Source organism: Aspergillus udagawae (genome assembly GCF_001078395.1).
Source record: "Aspergillus udagawae IFM 46973 DNA, scaffold_2, whole genome shotgun sequence".
NCBI classification, from domain to species: domain Eukaryota; kingdom Fungi; phylum Ascomycota; class Eurotiomycetes; order Eurotiales; family Aspergillaceae; genus Aspergillus; species Aspergillus udagawae.
In genome coordinates, this window is record NW_025091265.1 from 1,174,656 (window position 1) to 1,192,903 (window position 18,248).

Sequence of the window (18,248 nt, forward strand, 5' to 3'; positions counted from 1 at the left end):
TAGACCGTTGTCCTGAAGCTAGAAAGAGGAAAGGAGTTCACATACCTCTACGATGATACCAATGATGCGATATTACTGGGACGAGTACTGGCCTAATAGGAGCAGAAAATGCTTTAAGACCTTGAAAGGCGCCTGTAGCTGCGACCAGAAGCCATTGATATCTACGAAGGTGCCCCAGCAGCTCAACAACCAATCTGTCCTTATTCTTTACCTCCCATCGTTTCCAAGCAGTTGAATGGGCGAGTACATCTGTGGACTGGGCAATTCCAACCTGTTGATTACTAAAGCATCCAGCTTGGCATATGCCCGGTAACTTCCGGTAGAGGATACTCAGACATCCACGATTGTGCGATGTGCTCGCGTTCTGAAGCTCAGCGAGCGACATCATCATGCCTAGAAATTTGACAATAGATGACTTACTGAGATCGTCCATGAGTCACTCAAATTCGTTGAGGCTCGTGACGTACTGACGAGCCGGGGGGTGAGCAACATAGCCCGAATAAACCCGAGCGGGATGACGCATACAAGGTATCTAGTGCTCACGCGCGCTAACTATAGCAACACGGAAAAATCATATAAAAATATGGTACTCCTGTATACCTGTGATCATAGCACAAGCAATTGAGACCTTTCGTCTTCAAGACTGAGTCTGAACTATGATTCCCCGTACCGAAGTTCTCATTATTGGAGCAGGTCCTACTGGCCTCACCCTCGCCCTCTGGCTCACCCGCCAGAATGTCAAGGTGCGCATTATCGACAGCAAAGAAGCCAAGCCATCTACGTCCCGGGCTTTGGTGATCCATGCTCGTACACTCGAGTTATATCGTCAGCTAGGCCTCGCCGACGACGTGGTCGCCAACGGCCACAAAATCGAAGCTACCAATCTCTGGACTGAAGGTGCCCACCGGGCTCATATACCCATCGGTAATGTCGGCAAGGGATTGACCCCGTACCCGTTTATTCATATTTATCCTCAGGATCACCACGAGAGATTGCTGGAAGACCGCTTGAATGCGATGGGGGTAACAGTGCAACGGAATTGGGAACTGGTCAACTTTAACGAGGATGATGAGTACATCATGGCTGAACTGAAACACACGACCGAGCAACCAAGCTCAACAAAAGCCGAGAAAACAGAGTTCTGCCAGGCAACCTACATCGTGGGCTGCGACGGCGCCCACTCCGCCGTCCGTCGCATATGTAACATCGCCTTCGAAGGCGAAACGTATCCCCAGCTCTTCTACGTGACAGACATCGAGGGCAGCGGACCAACTATGAACGGTGAAGCACACGTCTCTCTCAACGGATCCGAATTCATGCTATCTCTCGCATACGACCAAGATCGAAAGGCCCGTCTCGCGGGCGCCGTAGACGAAACACACATTACCAAAGACGTCTCCGAACTAACCCTCGACGACATCCTACCAACCACGATCAAGAACATGGAGCTACAGATCGACAAAGTCAACTGGTTCACGACATACCGTGTGCACCATCGCCTCGCAGCCAGCTTCCGCAGGGGCCGCGCGTTCCTCGCAGGTGATGCAGCGCACATCCACAGTCCTGTCGGCGGACAGGGGATGAACACGGGCATCGGTGACGCGATCAATCTCGCCTGGAAGATCGCCACGGTGGTGCATGGTAAAGCCGACGCATCGCTGCTGGACAGCTACGATCCAGAACGCCGTGCGTTCGCGAGTATCCTCGTCAACACTACCGACCGGGCGTTCACCAACCTCGTTGCCAAGGGATACGTATCGAATTTCATCCGAAACTGGGTCCTCCCGACCATCATGCCAATCTTGACCCGGTTCGACAGGGTCCGACACCGTCTGTTTCGAGGCGTGTCGCAGATCATGCTGAACTATCGGGACAGCGCTTTGTCTGCGGGTACGGCAGGTTACGTACAAGGCGGGGATCGGATCCCGTGGGCGCCTGTGGGTGACGTTGACAACTTTGACAGTCTGAAGGAAATTACATGGCAAGTCCATGTCTATGGGGATTCAAAGCGGGAGATGGAGGATTGGTGTCGCGATAAGCATGTGCCCCTGCGTGTCTTCGCCTGGGACGGGAAGTACCAAGCAGTTGGATTCGGGAGAGACGCAGCGTACCTTCTTAGACCCGATACGTACGTGGCTGTTGCGGAACCGTCAGGTCTCCCAGAGCGATTTGAGCAGTACTTGGAGGAGAAGGGAATTCGTCTGGTCTGATTGACGGCTTTCGTCAGGGTTATGGGTTTTGTACTATATCTAGCAGCGCGGCGTTCGAGTTGACTTTGCATCTCCTCTTACAGAAATCGGTACCTCCTTCCATAGGAATCTACATGCCGTATCCCTTCACATTCCTTTTGGTTTTTGTCCAGTTCATCCTCAGACTCGGAGTATACGCACTCTGCTACGTCACTGCCTCTCTACCTTGGTAAGTCTTGGAACGTGCGAAAAACAGTGGGGAAAATACGAGGCGGGGTAGCTGCCTGAGTGTTCTCTATCTTCATGTTGCGAGGCCCTCTGTCTAGACAACACTGTCCTCTGATACTCTTCTGCCCTCAGTCTGGGTGGCCTTTGAACTGTATTAGACTCGGCTGCAACCATATCCAGAAATTCTGTGAGAGTCTGAGCAAAAGTGTCCGAGGAACTGTCAAATAGCAAAATGGTCCTTTCTATACGCCCCGCAAGAGAGGAAGACCTAGAGATGATTGGAAATATTGCAGCAGCAGCCTTCAATCCGACCACAGACGCGATATCCCGACGCTTGTTTCCACCTGACCTCCAACCGACGAACATGCCAGTTGGCGAAGCATGCAGGCAATGGCGAGCTGCTCGCAAGACTTCGAGCTTCCACTCTGACGGCACCGCTCTCATGGTGGCCGTAGACGATGCTCTGCACGGGCAGGTAGTTGGCTTTGCGCTGTGGGACGTTCCAGCCCCAGCTGGCGCTGGCGGTTGCGAACCGCGCCAACCCCCAAAACCAGAACCAGAACCAGAACCTGCTGCGCATGCGCCTGCGGGCCTAGACCAGTCCGCATTAGCTGAAATGCGTCGGATTCTTGCAGATGATGCCCGCGCGCATTTCGGCGACGAGATGAAAAGGAATGTGTGGCGTATGTGCACCTCACGCGGTTTTAGCTGCCAGGCGACAGACTAAACTAATACAAGCAGCGTAGATCTTGATTATATTGCTGTGGACCCGCGTCATTGGCGGAGGGGTATTGGCAAGATGCTCTTGCAATGGGGCGTACAGCGGGCTGCAGCGGAAAAGAGAGACTGTTATCTGGTTGCTACACCTGCTGGGCGTCCGCTATACCAGGCCGCTGGATTTATGGAATTGGCTACCCTACAGATCTTTGGTGTTCCTCACTTGTCAATGATCAAGAGGTATGTTTCTGTCTCAAGGTAGATGGGCAAAAGGATGGGATAAGGGTCTTTATACTGTGTCTCGCGGAAAGGAGGTGGACTGGGGATTATGATGCACTCAAGAAGTCATTAGCCTTCTGTATTTTTGTGAGCTGCGTAGGGCTACCTCTCTCAGTTTGCTAGTTTCATTCTTGACTGGAGGAGTCATTGTATGTAATGAATAGATGGGCTTCCCTGATCATCATCGAGCCCGCCGGTTGTGCTAGAAAGGTTTGGTCGCCGTGGTGCGCTGCCCTGAAGGGTGTAATTCGAACAAAAAGCTTTCATACTGTATGCATTGCTTACAATTAGATTGGGTACGTGAGATACCTGTTCCGGACGGCTCACCTTGAGGAATGAATGTGGTAAAGTTCATGAATTCCCCGAGCCCTGACTGTGCCTTACGCAATTCACCGTTGCTCATCTGGAACGGTGGGCCAAATCAGAGATTCATGACAGACCAAAAGCACTAGGCCACAGGGATGTTCCTAGATGGGGCATACGGCGCTGTAGTGTGGCTGTGGTCGACAACACGCAGGACTTGGCGCCGTGCCGTCAGCCTTACCTCTGAATTCAAAAATGGCGGAGGTCTCACTACCTACTGGTGAGACAGACACCTTTTAGCTGCTACCAGCCGGTCATCCTGACTCACCTGTTCCTATGGCGACTTTAAGTGACCTACCAGATCTACGGAATTTGTTTGCTCCATTGCTGACTCAGGCCATCAAACATACAACAGGTTGCAATAGCTGGACAACCGAGTCTGCTGCCCTGGCCGACGAGACCATTGTCTCCAGGTGATTTTCCTCTCCAACACCAGCGAGACTTTCGTTGTGTGAATTGTGTGCCTGAGATATGGGAAATCATCCATCATTTTGTGCAGTTACCCAGCTATCACTGAATATCCATTCATGCGGCCAGTCTACACTATACCTACCAGCATCAGCCTGCCCATTGAGCATGTTTTGCTTGAGGGATGTAGTCTTCGCTCTCAAGCTATATGCGTGGTGATCAGGAGCTGCAAACGTCTAGTGAGCGATGGCCAGAGAGGTAAACAGCAGCTGTAAAACTCCCACGACGGATAGGAGCTGGCGTGTAGAGTTGTGAGAAATGATAGACCTCTTTTGGGGTATTATTGTAGCTCACTCTTTGGCAAAAGATGCAATCGAGGATGGCTCGGGTGACAGTGTAGGGTATGCAGCAACTATCTGTAGAGTGTCCATGGGCCCCTCAAATATGTGGACACCGCGACATTAGCCACACCCATCAGCCGCCATGGTACATTTGTATCCCAAAAATTGCAGATTTTGGAGGCTACCGAAAAGTCCGCCCAGCACGTCGTTTTCGACCATTTCTGTAATCTCTTCTTGCCCGTTTGTTATATGCGACAACGACTGGGCCATCATGAATTAAACTCGAAGGTCATCTTTTTTCATTCATCCTGCAACCGCCAAAGCAGATCGCAGAAGCCCTGATCTCGGGTCTCACTGTATGTTCCTAGAGACATTTGCTTGCGCCTTGCGCGGCATCAAGGGGGTTCAGTCCGCTACAATCAGTTTCGTTTCTTGGAGCAGAGTTTAGGTATATTCTAGCACATGTTCAGGTCGACTTGATATGTAGGTGCGCAATACCTTCCAACAGGGAATGTAGCCACTAAAGCAGTGATATGCCCGCTTTCGGTGTCGCCAAAAGCCATCAGACCTTGAACGCGCCGTCTTCTCTGGTCGCGACAACTTGGAATCCAGGAATAGAAAGACCAATCATCGTCCGATGCTATACGAGTCTAATTCTTTCCCCGGCTCTAACTCAGGACGAGCGGGTGGGGGACCATCGCGCCATGTGAGGAATCACATTGTGGGTGTTTCATCCAAGCGAATCCAGTGAATTTCCCGTCCACCCCCTCCCTTATTTCGGCATTACCTGTGTCAGCCCAGAGGCAGCCAACATCATATCGAGTAATTGGAGGGACAATCATACCAACAATCTAATTACCACCAACGGGGCCCTCGACCGTCCTACATGGATTCTTGCCGCGTGGGACCCGGGGCTTCAAGCCTGTGAAACAGCTAATTCCAAATCATACATTGAATTCTTGTTGGTTGAGAAATGAGAAAACGAGCGCCCCAACTGGTAAGAAATGGCACAGGATCGCCCTCATCTTTTCTGTCTCCACCCACTTTTCCGCGTGTAGTACAGGATCCAAGTCACCGGGACTATGCACGCGATACTTCGGGCTGGCCCCCTGCGTCAAAGTGAAGAGCTTGAACTGGAGTTCTTCCCGTTCTTTTGGCTTGTATCCGTGCAGTGGCCTGTTCATGTTGCCGGACTAGTACATTCTAGATAACCTGCCATTAGCCCCGAACAATACCGAGTACATAACTATAAATATTTTGTTTTAGGCGTACCCAGTCAGCTCAGCTTGCGGGTCCTTTTTCTATGCCCTCAGCATTCGGGTATCTTCACCTCACCACCAGATGTATTCTCTTTATTCCATAGTTAGAGAATGAAAATTGATATCGTCTATCGATATAACTGGAGTTGAATGTATAGTCTGTGAAAAAAGGAAAGCATAAAGGGCTAGCTATTCTCGACCGTAAAAAGCCTAGGCATGGAAACGCTTGCAAAAAGAAAAGTTCGTAGCATTGCTCCTGCCGATCCCTACACATCCGGCTGCCTTTCCAATCCTGAAACCAAGTGGCGTTCCAGCATATGCGCATCGCGTTTGTCCTTCCTGCTGAAAAGTCTATAGCACCCCTCAGCTAGGCAGCAGTATGAGCGGGGAGCAATATGCATCGACTCGACATGACGTGACAGGTCCGCCTTTCGATTGAACGGTTTTTTGTAGGTACATCCCTCCCACTTGCACACGAGGTGGGCATTTCGAACTGGTAGCCTATGAATGAGAGCAAATCAGCGGGATTATTTTCCATACAGCCGGGAGAAACTTACAGGTTACCGGCAGTCTGTCTGGCTTCGTCTTGGCGTATAGGTTGGAGAGGGAAGACTGGATTTTCGAAGGGTGGAATGGAGTCTCCCTGCGCGCCGTGCTCAATGATATAGCCTTGTGACTGGCGAAGGCGACTCTCCACAGAATGAGTATTATCCCGTAGTTGGTTCAGGAATGACTCTGGATTAACAGGAAGGAGAGCTGGTGTATAGGCTGGAAGAGACGCTGTACACACTGGGAAATGCCAACGAAATTGCGAGGCTGTATCAGGAGGAATGCCTTGTGGCGGATATGTAGTAGCTGTCCGACCGGTCGCAAAGGCCAGGGATCCCTCCTGAACAGGGTAATGGAGACTGAAGTTTTCAGCCTGATTCGAAGAGCCCGAAGCAATGTTAAAATTGAAAGAATATACATCATCTGGTGGGTTTCTGTAGAAGAAGGGTACAGGACTGGACATCCTGGGGCAGTGGACAATAGATCCAAGAAATATAGGCTCTTCGAGGTACAAGCAAAGCTGATGGTCTGTATGGGAGATATGCAAACACCAAGCACTCGTGAGAGAGTCGAATCGTTTAAATAATTTACGCAGAAGGAGTAAAGCTTGAGCCTTGAGCCTTGGGCCTTGGAGTGTAACAACAACTCATTTGATTCTGAGAAATCATGGATTCTAATCGTAAGAGCCACCACGCAAGGACGGAATTCTTGCCAGCTGTCGGTAGGTTACCAGCCCCAGTTAGACTATTCTACGTATTACATGCAACTAGCCTTCTTTTGCGTTCTTCGAGTCCTTCTAGCGCCTTGCCTACTTGTCTGCACCTGTCACTTTCCCCATGAGTAGCCACAAAACGAAACCTCTATGGTGGAGGGAAGCTATCTAGTACATAAGTGGAATAGCTTACCAGCAGCTTGGTAAGTTTCCCGCTGTCTTTGTAGGTTTAGTCCTGGTTAGTTTCTTCATCTTCGTTTCAGAATCCCCCAGAAAACTACGTAGGCGGTCGGATCGTCACATTAACCTGCCCTTTGGGTCGCCGGAAACGTAGGGATTGGCTGACCTTGAGCCTCGCGCAGCAGACAGGGCAAAACAACAGCGTCCTTCGCCCGGATTTTTGCTCTTCGTCGTCCGTTATGCCTTTTGCTTTTTTCCCTTTTCTCTTTCGCTCTTTCGCTCTTTTCAATACTGCCCATCCTAAGTGCCTTGTGAGGTTTATTCATGTGCACGCTCCGGGAATGTCAAATTATCTGGGAATGGATCACTGACGCTGGGTTAAGGAAGTACATAGTCTCTATTTACTCTGGGGAGATTTGGATTGTTTTCCCCCGTCGCCTCCCAGACTAGGTATATCTGGACAATTCAGCCGTACTATTCCGATAAGCTTTGTGGTTTTACTCGCCCACTCGCCCCTCATGGCTTCCCTGAGCAGTTGACAATAACGTTAACCTACACTCACACGAAAGGCAACGCATGCCAAAAGCTCAGTATCCACGCAAGGATCCATCCTCTCTACAACAGAGCATAGTCTAAGCTCTTCCCAGAAACGCGGCAATTTGCCCTACACATCTCCGGGAGATTCGAATACATAGGCAAACGCCCACTGAATGGAATCTCCACCAACTCAAAGCCCCTCCTCCTTCAGCTCCCCAAGATACGACAAGCCAAGGTTCTGTTCTCCAACCATGAACATCCTCGGACACGGAAGCGACAGGGACTTCCCCTTGAGCCTTTCCCTCAGACAACCCTGGCACGGATTCAAGCAGGTAGACTAGCAGCATACAGGTCAGTCCTAAGCGACAGCGAGCGACGGCTCGATGAAGCGTGCAAGAAACTCCTCATCAGAGTGCCCCGGGGGCGTGAAGATCTGCCGACTCAGGAAACAATCTTTCGGCGCGAGGTTCCTCTTGACATTGATTGATGAAACTAATGCGGGCTGGTTCGATATGTACCAGCATCAGTGCCGTGAGTCCGACCATTAGTGGCCGATGAGGCCGAAGTGAGTAGTACCGTAGTGGACCAGCACGGCCTGCGCGGGAGATACCAGGAAGGCGATTGTAGTTTTTGGAGAGATCCGAGAATGAGGAAGTGCTGCACCCTGGGGCGTCGTAGGCGAGGAATGTGTGTTCTGCGAATGCGGGGAGATGAAGAATACCATGCAGACGCTCTTTACAGGAGCCAAAGCTATGCAGAAAGCAGGTGATTTGCTTAGCGCCGGGCCGGTAGGTAATAAATAAGGAGAGCTGGACGTTGTCAACGGTCAGGTTGAGGGCTTCGTATTGTATCATGATGATTCCGCGCGTGTTATTGACGAGGCATGGCCACCTTACTCAATACGAGGAATTTGATGGCCTTCAGTATTTAAATTGATGTTGAATCGGCCAAAATCATCGTCAGCGACGGGAAATCGCTGCACATCGTCCAGAGGTTGCCGTTCCAGAGCGGCGGAATCGGATCGGCATGATTTGACAGTCAGCAATATGAGATGGAGCTCCTTGGCTCCGGGGTGCGTCTCTCGTAAGGATCGCCGGCTGGTGGAACAGAATGTGGAACATACGTTTTCCCCGTCAAATAGCAGGAGGCATCCGACGCTGCCTTTTCAGTGGATGCCGTGGCAAGCTGCCGATCCCCGCCAGTTGCTAGGGCGATCTGGGCCTTGGTAGTCGACAAATTCTTGAAAGAAGTGGCTCTGCTAGGTCGCTGGATGAGACTCCAATGTGCCTTATACGTCTCCAAATTCAGTATATAGGATAGATAGATTTTGAGATGGCCGTAATGCATGTGTCCAACCCAACGTACCCGGCGATAGGGCCAGTGGCAGAGTTGAGGGGGAGACCTTGCCAAAGCCCTCATTTTGTCTCTTCTCTTTCCCACTCTTCCAGACTTTCCATCGATTCTTTAAGCGGTCCATCGCCTCGGTGATTCAATTTGGCTGGAAATTTGGTAAAATGACAAACCAGCGATGGCGGTGGTAGTGGTGGACGCCAGTTGTAATCCAATCAGCGTGGATATCACGGCACTGCAGTTAGAGGCGCGACTGCAGCTCGCTCGATTGGGATCCAATAAGCCTTGCTGAAAAGACACAGGCTCAGCACTGTCAAAAAACAGCAAATGCAAAGCAGTGCGGCTGGGCCGCATGGACTAGCGCTCAGAGTCGCAAACAAATGCTGAAGAACCAATCATAACAGGCCAGGTTACAATAAGGGAAGTGGCAATGTTTAATGTTCTCAGCACATTGTCAAAGAGGCTGAGAATGGTAACTAGTCAGTTCCATACTAACAAAGGACGGGTGCTATCGGGACATCATTAGATGGTAGAGCGGCGCAAAGCAAGTCCCTCTACACTGCTGGGCATGACTGCAGTGCCGATCATGTCTGACTCTGCATATCGACACGCTTCAGTTCTCACAAGGAGGGCGGCAGAAGGTGGTAAGATAGGGATTTGCTTGCCACCATCGAGGCACGGACTGAACTATAAAGGAAGTGACAAGTGGTGATTCACTGACGGCTCTCGGAGCCTTCCCACGACCTCCATCTATGTAGGAAGAGATGAGCGGACCAGTGAATATATGTGGTTTCTATACCCCGCGAGAGTCCCAAGGCAATGCGTCTCAAGCCTACGAAGAAATGTCACTCGCGGATCTAGAGGAGGCTTTGGCTCGTGTGTCCTGTTTTGTTTGTCCTGCCTCAGTCCCATAGCTAGCTGAGCTTGAAGGTGCCCTGTCACTCTACCAGAATGGCTTTTTGTCAGGTGGTTTTCGTATCCTAGTATTGCTCTAGCGACCACTGTAGTTCTTTGAGAAGCTCCTAGACACCCTTTCAATGAGCTTCTTGAAAGATTTCTTACGTTGCCTCAACCAGTTTTTCAAATGGATATCTGCAGGTGCAGAGAGGTTCATATGTCTATTTTACACCTAGACGAGGGTGGAGTCTAGACCCAGTCATATTCCACACAGCAGAATACGCCAAGAATCGATGCTAGTAAGCAGCACAGCCGCAGCACCTTTTTGCTCACGAAACTTGATGGAGCGCAGCGAACAAGAGTGCAGGTAGAAAAGGGTGTGAAGAAAAATAGGGTCCAACGACTTACTGTTGGAACGAAATGTGTCCCCTGTGGCTTAGTTAGCTCCCTCGATTAGTCATCGGTGGACCATCTAACTAACAACAGACAAGCGTCCGCGTCCATCGCTTCACATGTTACCAACCTCACTGGCAAAAAAGCGCTGCCGTACTGAGCATATCATGCTCCATCCCCTTCCTTAACTGGCGCACCTAGTATCAACCGAGCCCCAGGATGAACTTTACTTTCCCAATGACTGTCCTGGACAAGGCAACACGATGGGAGCCCATGGACCGAAGCGGAATTGAACATCTTCACGTCAGGACGACAACCGGCGGCTTGGTCGCCCAGAGCGTGGTGGTCGGGACTCATAACGACGCAAAATACGGGATATTCTACCGAGTAGTTCTGGACGCCAACTGGGCCGTGAGGGAGCTTGAGATAAATGACACGGCAACTGATCAGAAACTGGTTCTGAGTGCAGACGGCAAAGGAAAGTGGTTCGATGCTAATGGAACCCACGTGGCTGGACTTGATGGATGCGTTGATATTGATATTTCCGCAACACCATTTACCAATACACTCCCGATCCGCCGCTTGCAATTGAAACACGGCGCTGCGCAAGTCCTTCGTGTTGTGTATATACCTGTTCCAGCTCTTAAACCAGTCGCGGTGGAGCAACGATATACATGTCTCCAGCCGAACCGATTGTATCGCTACGAGGGCTTGACTTCGGGATTTATGGCGGAGCTTAGCACAGACGAGGATGGTTTTGTTGTCGATTACCCTGGACTGTTTAGGCGCTTATCGTAAGGAACAGCCGAAGTCAAATACATACCAACGCCCGGAATTGGTACTGGCCAACAAGGCCTGATAGACTACCGAGGGCAGAGGATAAGCGCGGCTTCAGAATCACTTCCCATTTGTCATGACTAGCATGTGGTACTTTAGGCAGGAACGTCTTCTGTAGTCACTACTGTTAATACCCAATCAGTTATATCACTGCGACCACGTTCCTGTCATGGTTGTTATAAATCCGAGTCCCTACTGTAGAGCAAGGCGAATGGATGCCTGACCGAACGTATTCTGTCCCACATTCAAAGCTCAAAACTTTGCACGGCGGCTTATCCCCGTCATCGAAGACTGGCTCCGGAATAGAATTCAGGATCCAGAGGATGTGGACCTAGTCGATAGAGATAAAGATGTATAGATCGTCGGGATTCTAGACTGAGCAATAGCCACGATCAGTCACTTCTATTGGCCAGCAACCGCATTTCCAGAAACCAGCTATGAGTTTGTCAGGTTCTCGCTTTTTAGAGAATAATCTCCGTCAACATCCTGCGCTTTCTCGGTGATAGCTGGTTATATATTCTGCAGTTGGCGCCTTGAACATCATGTTATTAAGGTAAATCAAGAAGTTAGGTGTTCGTCTTGATCCTCAATGGCCACATGGACTGGCGGCCACTGCCACTTGTGGTGTGCTTCAAAAGACTCTAATATTGGAGAAGAGCCTGGAGCCTGTTAGCTTTCCTTTGGGATTTGCTGACTACATGTAAAATAGCTAGGTATACTAGAGAATACCCAAGGAGTGTAAAAGTACCGGACAGGCACTGAGGGGTAATGTGCTATGAAGGGAATAAACATTCAGATTTTCAGTGCTCAGAAAAAAAAAAAAAGGAAAGAAAGAAAATTTGAACCAGTAGGTTATTTTCCATTATAAAGTTGATTCCCTAGGGCAATGCAAGATCCTGCTCTAATGAAGGACATGGGAGACGGGCTTCATATATCTTGTAGTTCTCACACTTATTGCTATGATCCTATTTACACATCATGTATTCGTGGATAACGGTGTCTTGATCTGATTTTTCGCTCACGAGGAGGGGTTGGCGGAATCCTTTCATGTATAATATTGGCTATGTGCGCATGTCCATGGAAAGTTGCCCTTGTACAAGGCGTATGGCGTGCCTGGTAATCATGGGGGTTTGGAGCATAACCTTTATCAAGGATCACCTTAACGATCGCTTCATGTCCTTTACTCGCAGCATTAAAAAGTGGTGTATAACCACGCTGATTCCTGACCTCGGTGTTGATGTTCTCCACAGCCAGAAGGAGATTAACAACGGAAAGGTTTCCCTTGCTAGCTGCGTAATACAGTGGTGCCAAGCCGATGATGTATCTCTGAAGGTTGGGATCCACGCCAGGAGTTGAGAGCAGCAGGTGAATAAGATGTATATTCCCAGCCTCAATAGCATGATAAAGTCCTGTTTTACCTAGCAGGTCCCTTGGGTTAAGATCAACTCCCGCTCTAATCAATCGCTCAACAATCTTTCTATGCCCATTGATGACTGCGTGTGCAAATGGTGTTCGGCCGTAGAATTCTGTGATTTAGACAGGGCATATGCTTCGTCAGGTAGATCCAGCTGAATCCATGGTTGTTTAAGCACGAGATTCACCATATCTTCATCTCCCTGCGTGCAAGCCCAGAATAGGGGCGTACGACCATAGACATCCTGACAATTCGGGTCTATGCCACAATATTCAAGCAGCCACTGAGCAATTGATAATTGGCGCTGTTTAGCAGGTAAGAGTAGAGGAGTTTCTCCAGCAGAATTTCTTGTGCAAATTGCAGCAGCACCACCAACCCGAAGGGCCTTTTTGCAACCCCTTGGTGTCCATTTTCCGCTGCCCAGAGCAGAGCCGACGAGCCTGAAGACTGGAAATTGCGATGATAGAGGTATGGATTGAGGACTGTGTAAAGAATTTTATTGACTTGGGACAGACTGCTGATGTCTTTTTCGCAGTCCAGGAAACTACCTATAGCTAGAATAATTTCATTTGGAACGTGGGGTAATTTCATTGTGTGCCCTGAAGTTGTGAAGCGGGTTGGCAGAGAAATAGAAGTTTGGTCTTTCTGTTGCAGACCGATTTCTTTGAGGTGAGGAAGCATAGAGGAAGTCTGGTATTAGGGGTTACGCGGCGGAGTCTCGTACGTGGCATAAATAACAGTAAGCGAGCCGCCATACAAGATTAGCCAGAGCCGAAATTGAAGCTATTTTCAACCCCTAAAACATAATTATATTACTAAATAGTTATTCTTGCGCTGCGGACATTGCAGTTACTTATAGCCTTGAATATGGCAGTCTCTGCAGTGTGAGGGTAACCATTAAGGGTGTTGTTCTGCATCTACTCAACACCAAAGCAAACACTGCTGATTTTAGAGCAGTTTTCGACACGATCAACACCTTCTTTTCCTATAAGGTTTTCCTATCTATCCATATTAAATACTGTAAGTACACCCAAGGCCCTTTGAAGCTTCGGTGGTGATCGCGTGCATGCCCCGCCATCAACTTTAGCAAAATGCTATTGCCATAGCATTTAATTATACATGAAATCTGCTTGGTGCTGATTTACAGATCCTTTGGCTATGCAGAATTCTCACAATAGCGCCGTATTATTCCTTCTTCCTTGCCGCAATCAGCCGTCTCAAGGCTTCCTGCGTGTTCTCCAGCGACTCGAGATGTTGAAGCCTTTCCTTTCTTCTTGCTACACGAGCCAATTCCTCCTCTAGATCCGCGAGTGACATTTCTTCATAGGCATGAGACGGATTGCCTTCTTGGGACTCTCGCGGGGTATTGAACCCACATATATTCGCAGGTCCGCTCATCTCTTCCTGCATAGACGAAGGTCGTGGAAAAGCTCCGACAGTCGTCAGTGAATCACCACTTGTCACTTCCTTTTGCTGTCCTTGGTCCTTTTCGGGAGTGGTCAGGTTCGCATCTAGCTCGAAAATGGTTGTCTTAGACTTTGCGTCAGTTTCCGAATTCTGCTGGCCATCTAACTCATTGATAGCGTTCCCATCTTTCTCGAAAGGTAAGTTATTGACTGCGGGTGAAGTTGGCGATATAGTTGTCGGCAGTTGGGTTTCATCATGTCCCCCGCCGTCTCCCCCGTTCTTCTTTTTCCGCCGTATGTACCATAGCAGGATCGAAGCTATGCAAATCACTGCCAAGGGTATCGCTACCCCAATCCCCGCTTTTGCTCCCGTTGAGAGACCGGTCGATTGGAGGCTCGGATCCACAGGTTCAGGTGTTGCGGTTGGCAAATATGTACTAACACTGGAGATCTGGCTCGTGGAGAAGCCCGTCGCTGTTTTGGTTACTAGAACTGTTTGTATGGCGCTGACCCAGGAAGCTGTAATTGTCATCGTGGAGGTTAAAACCTCTGCATCTGAAGTCGACGCATGAATCCTAGTTGCAGTGCTATACACTGTGACGACGCTCACCCGCCCACCAGTCGCCCCCGACTCCTGAGCGAAAGCCCTTGCTTCAACAGGTTGCCTTCTATGTAATTCACTGTATTGGCTCATGTAGTCCGGAAGTGCCGGCTGGACCCCCACTAGTTCGCAGAAATCAAGCAATCGTCCCGGCGTCCCTAGCTCATATTGCTAAGACAACCATGTCAACGCTTAATTTTAGTGATATAACTTACATCGCTGATCAGGATTGATAGGACAATGGTCATAGCAGGATCTGAATTTCACATCCTGACTGATCACCTCGAGCCTGGTACAGATGCAAGCAAAGTCGGTGTGAGCACAATTATAATCCAGCACCAGTTCGTAGATGCAATTCAGCTGGAGAGGAAAACTGTTTAGTATTTAAACCCAAATGAGACGGCTGTAACACTGACCGAGCAGTGTGGTATATCTTCTTGGTAGCGAGTGAGCAGTTTCCAACGTTCTGTGACGCTGTCAACATTATCACCCTCTCCCTGAGGCACATGTTCCTTCTGTGGTGATGATCCAAGAATGGCTTTTAGTCTCCGCCATAAATTCACAGACTCATCTGCGTCGACGTCCAATCCGGCGACCATAGTGGGCTGCGTTCTTATGCACACCGGGATGCTCTCTATTTGAGCACGTCGCAGTGCGCAGGACAGATCCGAAAAGAAACAAAAACTACACTCAGATTAACTGGGGGGAAAAGGGGGTGGATTCACCCTTCTCCCTAAACTTATCTTGACACTGAGATCCTTGTCCATTAGTCCACTGTGTACACTGGACACAACAGAGGCTAACAAGTTCACTCACATCAAGAGTGCGTTAGTAGATCACACTGAAGTTTGATTGGTGCAAGCTGGGGTGATGGGAGGAAACCAAGCAAGCTAGTATAAAATCAGGAATAGCTAGTCTCATTAATCTTGCCTGGTCTTGGTTAGGGTCCTGCGCCGCAATTAAGAGGTATGTGAGACATGTGATGGGTGCAACAGTGGTAGTCAGCAGTCTCTCATCACAAACACCAGAACTGTTGTAATTGAAAGCTTGGCGTGTGAGCAGCTCCTCTCATCATGCTAATTTATGCTAATTTAAAAAAGAAGCAGGTCAAAGTTGACATTCTATTGAGGTCACGCAACGCGAACTAAAAGAGGGGTACTAGGTACTTCCGGAAGTCCAGTAGCCGACAACAAAAATATTTACAGTCAATGTTCCATGGACGGACGCCTTAAGGCCTAGGCTGAAAACATTTAATCATTTATTTGGCATTGATAAGCCTCATATAATGCCCGTTCATAGTGAAATGGCAAACCGCTGTTATTTCCATTCAGGGGTTTAATAATTCACTCATTTTGCCTAGAATCCATAAAATTGGAATATTCTTTTCTTCACTCTCTCTTCCTCGGTATCAACAACAGTCTCTCTGAGAATCAGCCCAAATCCAATGCCAGCAGCCTGAAGATTACAGACGCAACTATTAATCTAAAAGATATACTAGTATACTTAGTAGCTATATTAGGTTTGAAATACAGCTTTCTACTAATCCATGCGATACACCCGACCTCCCTTGACCAACCCTGACTTATCCGCGAAATCTAATACCGTCCCAATAATGATCTAGTTTCGACCATGGTCAAAGAAGACGAACACAGTATCACAGTAGCCAGGCAGTCGGCACTAAATCAGAACATGGAGAGGCTTGATCATTACTGTTCGCGACACCGAATGGGCTCTATTGCAAGAACCTCTCAGCGAAGGAACTGCAAGGCCAAGAAGAGCTTGCTGGCCACAGCTTGACATCACCTGGTTGTTAGACAGGCGAGTAGCTAGACAGACGCTGTAAGTCGATGAATACCCAGGCTGCTACCATGATATCGATTGAATTAGACGGATGGCACGCACTATGCCCAGTTTAATAACCCATTACATGCAATGCAGACATTACCTTTAGCGATCTTATACGTCACAGCAGCAGGACTAGTAGGTTCTGATCTGACCTTTATCCATGATTTGATAACTCAATGCGAGCCCGCCGATGCAGAGCTCGGGCATAATATCCCAGGACAAGCTTAGGCTTTGGTCTCTGGACGCTGACTGCTACCCTTGCTTTATATTAATATTTGTCTGGTTGTAAAGAGCCATGGGCATAATGAATATAGTATATTCAATTTCCAGAGAAATTCCCTACTACACTCACTACAAGCTTCCCTTCAGTATCAGACGCGAAGGCATCTCCTCACCTTTATAATAAACCTACTGCTTAAAATACTGGTCCACGTAAATAGCATTATAACTTATTAACTATAACTCTGTAACCTCAGCGCACACTTTAGTAGCAGAGGCTTCTGAGTTATAGTCCATCTACACCACTCCCATCATTAAGGGTAGCCTAAGGTTGATAGGATTGCTCTGCATCCCAATAGAGATGTAAATTTAGGTTACCATACAAGAAGGCTGTCCAGACACAGACCCCTTAAGGTTTTGAAGCATGGTCACTACCGCGCAACAGATGATGGGCAGGTTGGCACAGAAGATTCCGCCTAGTGGCTCCCAGGCGGAGAGGATTCCCAAGGACACCCCAGCCCCTGTATCATTAGGCAGGCAAAGGGTTATAGAGAGATGACACTAGGCAGGCTTATATATAAAGTCGGGTGAGCCCTGCAAGACTATAATAGAAAGATAGGCAGCACTAATAGCACACATCCTGCAATGAGTAAGCTTATTTCTTATATACTTAAGGGGCAGTGGAAGTACTAACACTAATCTAACAGAGAAGGAAAACTGAGAGTAATCTTCTAATTATAAGACATCTGGAGCTTGCAAATAATAGGTAAAGGCTAGGAAAATATCCAGACATTAGTAACCAGGTTAGTAATGTTAGTGAAGCAGGTGAATTCCATGAGGTTAAGGTATTATCCAGGCATATCTAAGTCCTAGAATCATAAGATGGACCCACATTACTGGCCCAGGAGTATTTCCATCATTATTAGCTATAGAATCATAAAGACCGCTGTGGTGAGGACCATAATATGAAACTTAAAGGTTATAATGATGTAATAGTACAGCACTAATATAGCAAGTTTAGTACTGGCAATAGCTGCATTATAGAAGCGAGTAAAGATGTAGTTACCCTAGTTACGTTAATTATATTACTCTGTAACTAGAATAGGTAGATCTACCATCATGAATATTTCTATCTGCTCATTTAAAAGGGCTGTTTTATAATATCCAAATCCATAGGGCAGTCCTCTAAACAGATATTTTAATTAACAGTCGGCAACTCATCTCTATTAGAAGTTGAACTTTAAGTACTATAGATTAGTCCACTGATGTACACTGCGGCTCCAATAAACTATGATCATAATGGCGAGGAACTGTTAGATTTCAATGTTTGTCACAGACATGTAGTAGGGACTTACCATGGCCCATACCATCAGATAGTTGGCTGAACTGAGTCCTACATTGCCTAGGCCTCATATTTTAACCCAAATACAGAGTCCAGTCGTCAACAGCTCGAGAGGGATGGGGATGAAATAGGCGACTGTGACCTCAGTAACTCTTGACTGCACTAGAAACGCCGCATCATGT

At 48.4% G+C, this 18,248-nt stretch overlaps 5 protein-coding genes across 5 annotated transcripts; 3 read left to right on the top strand and 2 right to left on the bottom strand.

Annotated features, from left to right (window-relative positions):
• Positions 1–656: 656 nt before the first annotated feature.
• Positions 657–2,210, top strand: Aud_002743 (putative FAD binding monooxygenase; the record flags this gene model as incomplete). Its single annotated transcript, XM_043287704.1, has 1 exon — positions 657–2,210. The coding sequence occupies one exon, from the start codon at positions 657–659 to the stop codon at positions 2,208–2,210; it is 1,554 nt and encodes a 517-aa protein (XP_043143639.1).
• A 439-nt stretch (positions 2,211–2,649) lies between these two features.
• On the top strand, positions 2,650–3,396 carry Aud_002744 (GNAT family N-acetyltransferase; the record flags this gene model as incomplete). The annotated part of the gene is made up of 2 exons (XM_043287705.1): positions 2,650–3,100; positions 3,164–3,396. 2 exons carry the CDS (start codon positions 2,650–2,652, stop codon positions 3,394–3,396), a joined length of 684 nt encoding a protein of 227 aa, XP_043143640.1.
• A 2,654-nt stretch (positions 3,397–6,050) lies between these two features.
• Positions 6,051–6,796, bottom strand: Aud_002745 (uncharacterized protein; the record flags this gene model as incomplete). Its single annotated transcript, XM_043287706.1, has 2 exons — positions 6,051–6,285; positions 6,342–6,796. The coding sequence occupies 2 exons, from the start codon at positions 6,794–6,796 to the stop codon at positions 6,051–6,053; spliced, it is 690 nt and encodes a 229-aa protein (XP_043143641.1).
• A 3,843-nt stretch (positions 6,797–10,639) lies between these two features.
• Positions 10,640–11,200, top strand: Aud_002746 (putative glycolipid-binding domain-containing protein; the record flags this gene model as incomplete). Its single annotated transcript, XM_043287707.1, has 1 exon — positions 10,640–11,200. The coding sequence occupies one exon, from the start codon at positions 10,640–10,642 to the stop codon at positions 11,198–11,200; it is 561 nt and encodes a 186-aa protein (XP_043143642.1).
• A 2,638-nt stretch (positions 11,201–13,838) lies between these two features.
• Aud_002747 (uncharacterized protein) lies at positions 13,839–15,259 on the bottom strand (the record flags this gene model as incomplete). Its single annotated transcript, XM_043287708.1, has 3 exons — positions 13,839–14,818; positions 14,876–15,020; positions 15,077–15,259. 3 exons carry the CDS (start codon positions 15,257–15,259, stop codon positions 13,839–13,841), a joined length of 1,308 nt encoding a protein of 435 aa, XP_043143643.1.
• Between the last annotated feature and the right edge of the window lie 2,989 nt (positions 15,260–18,248).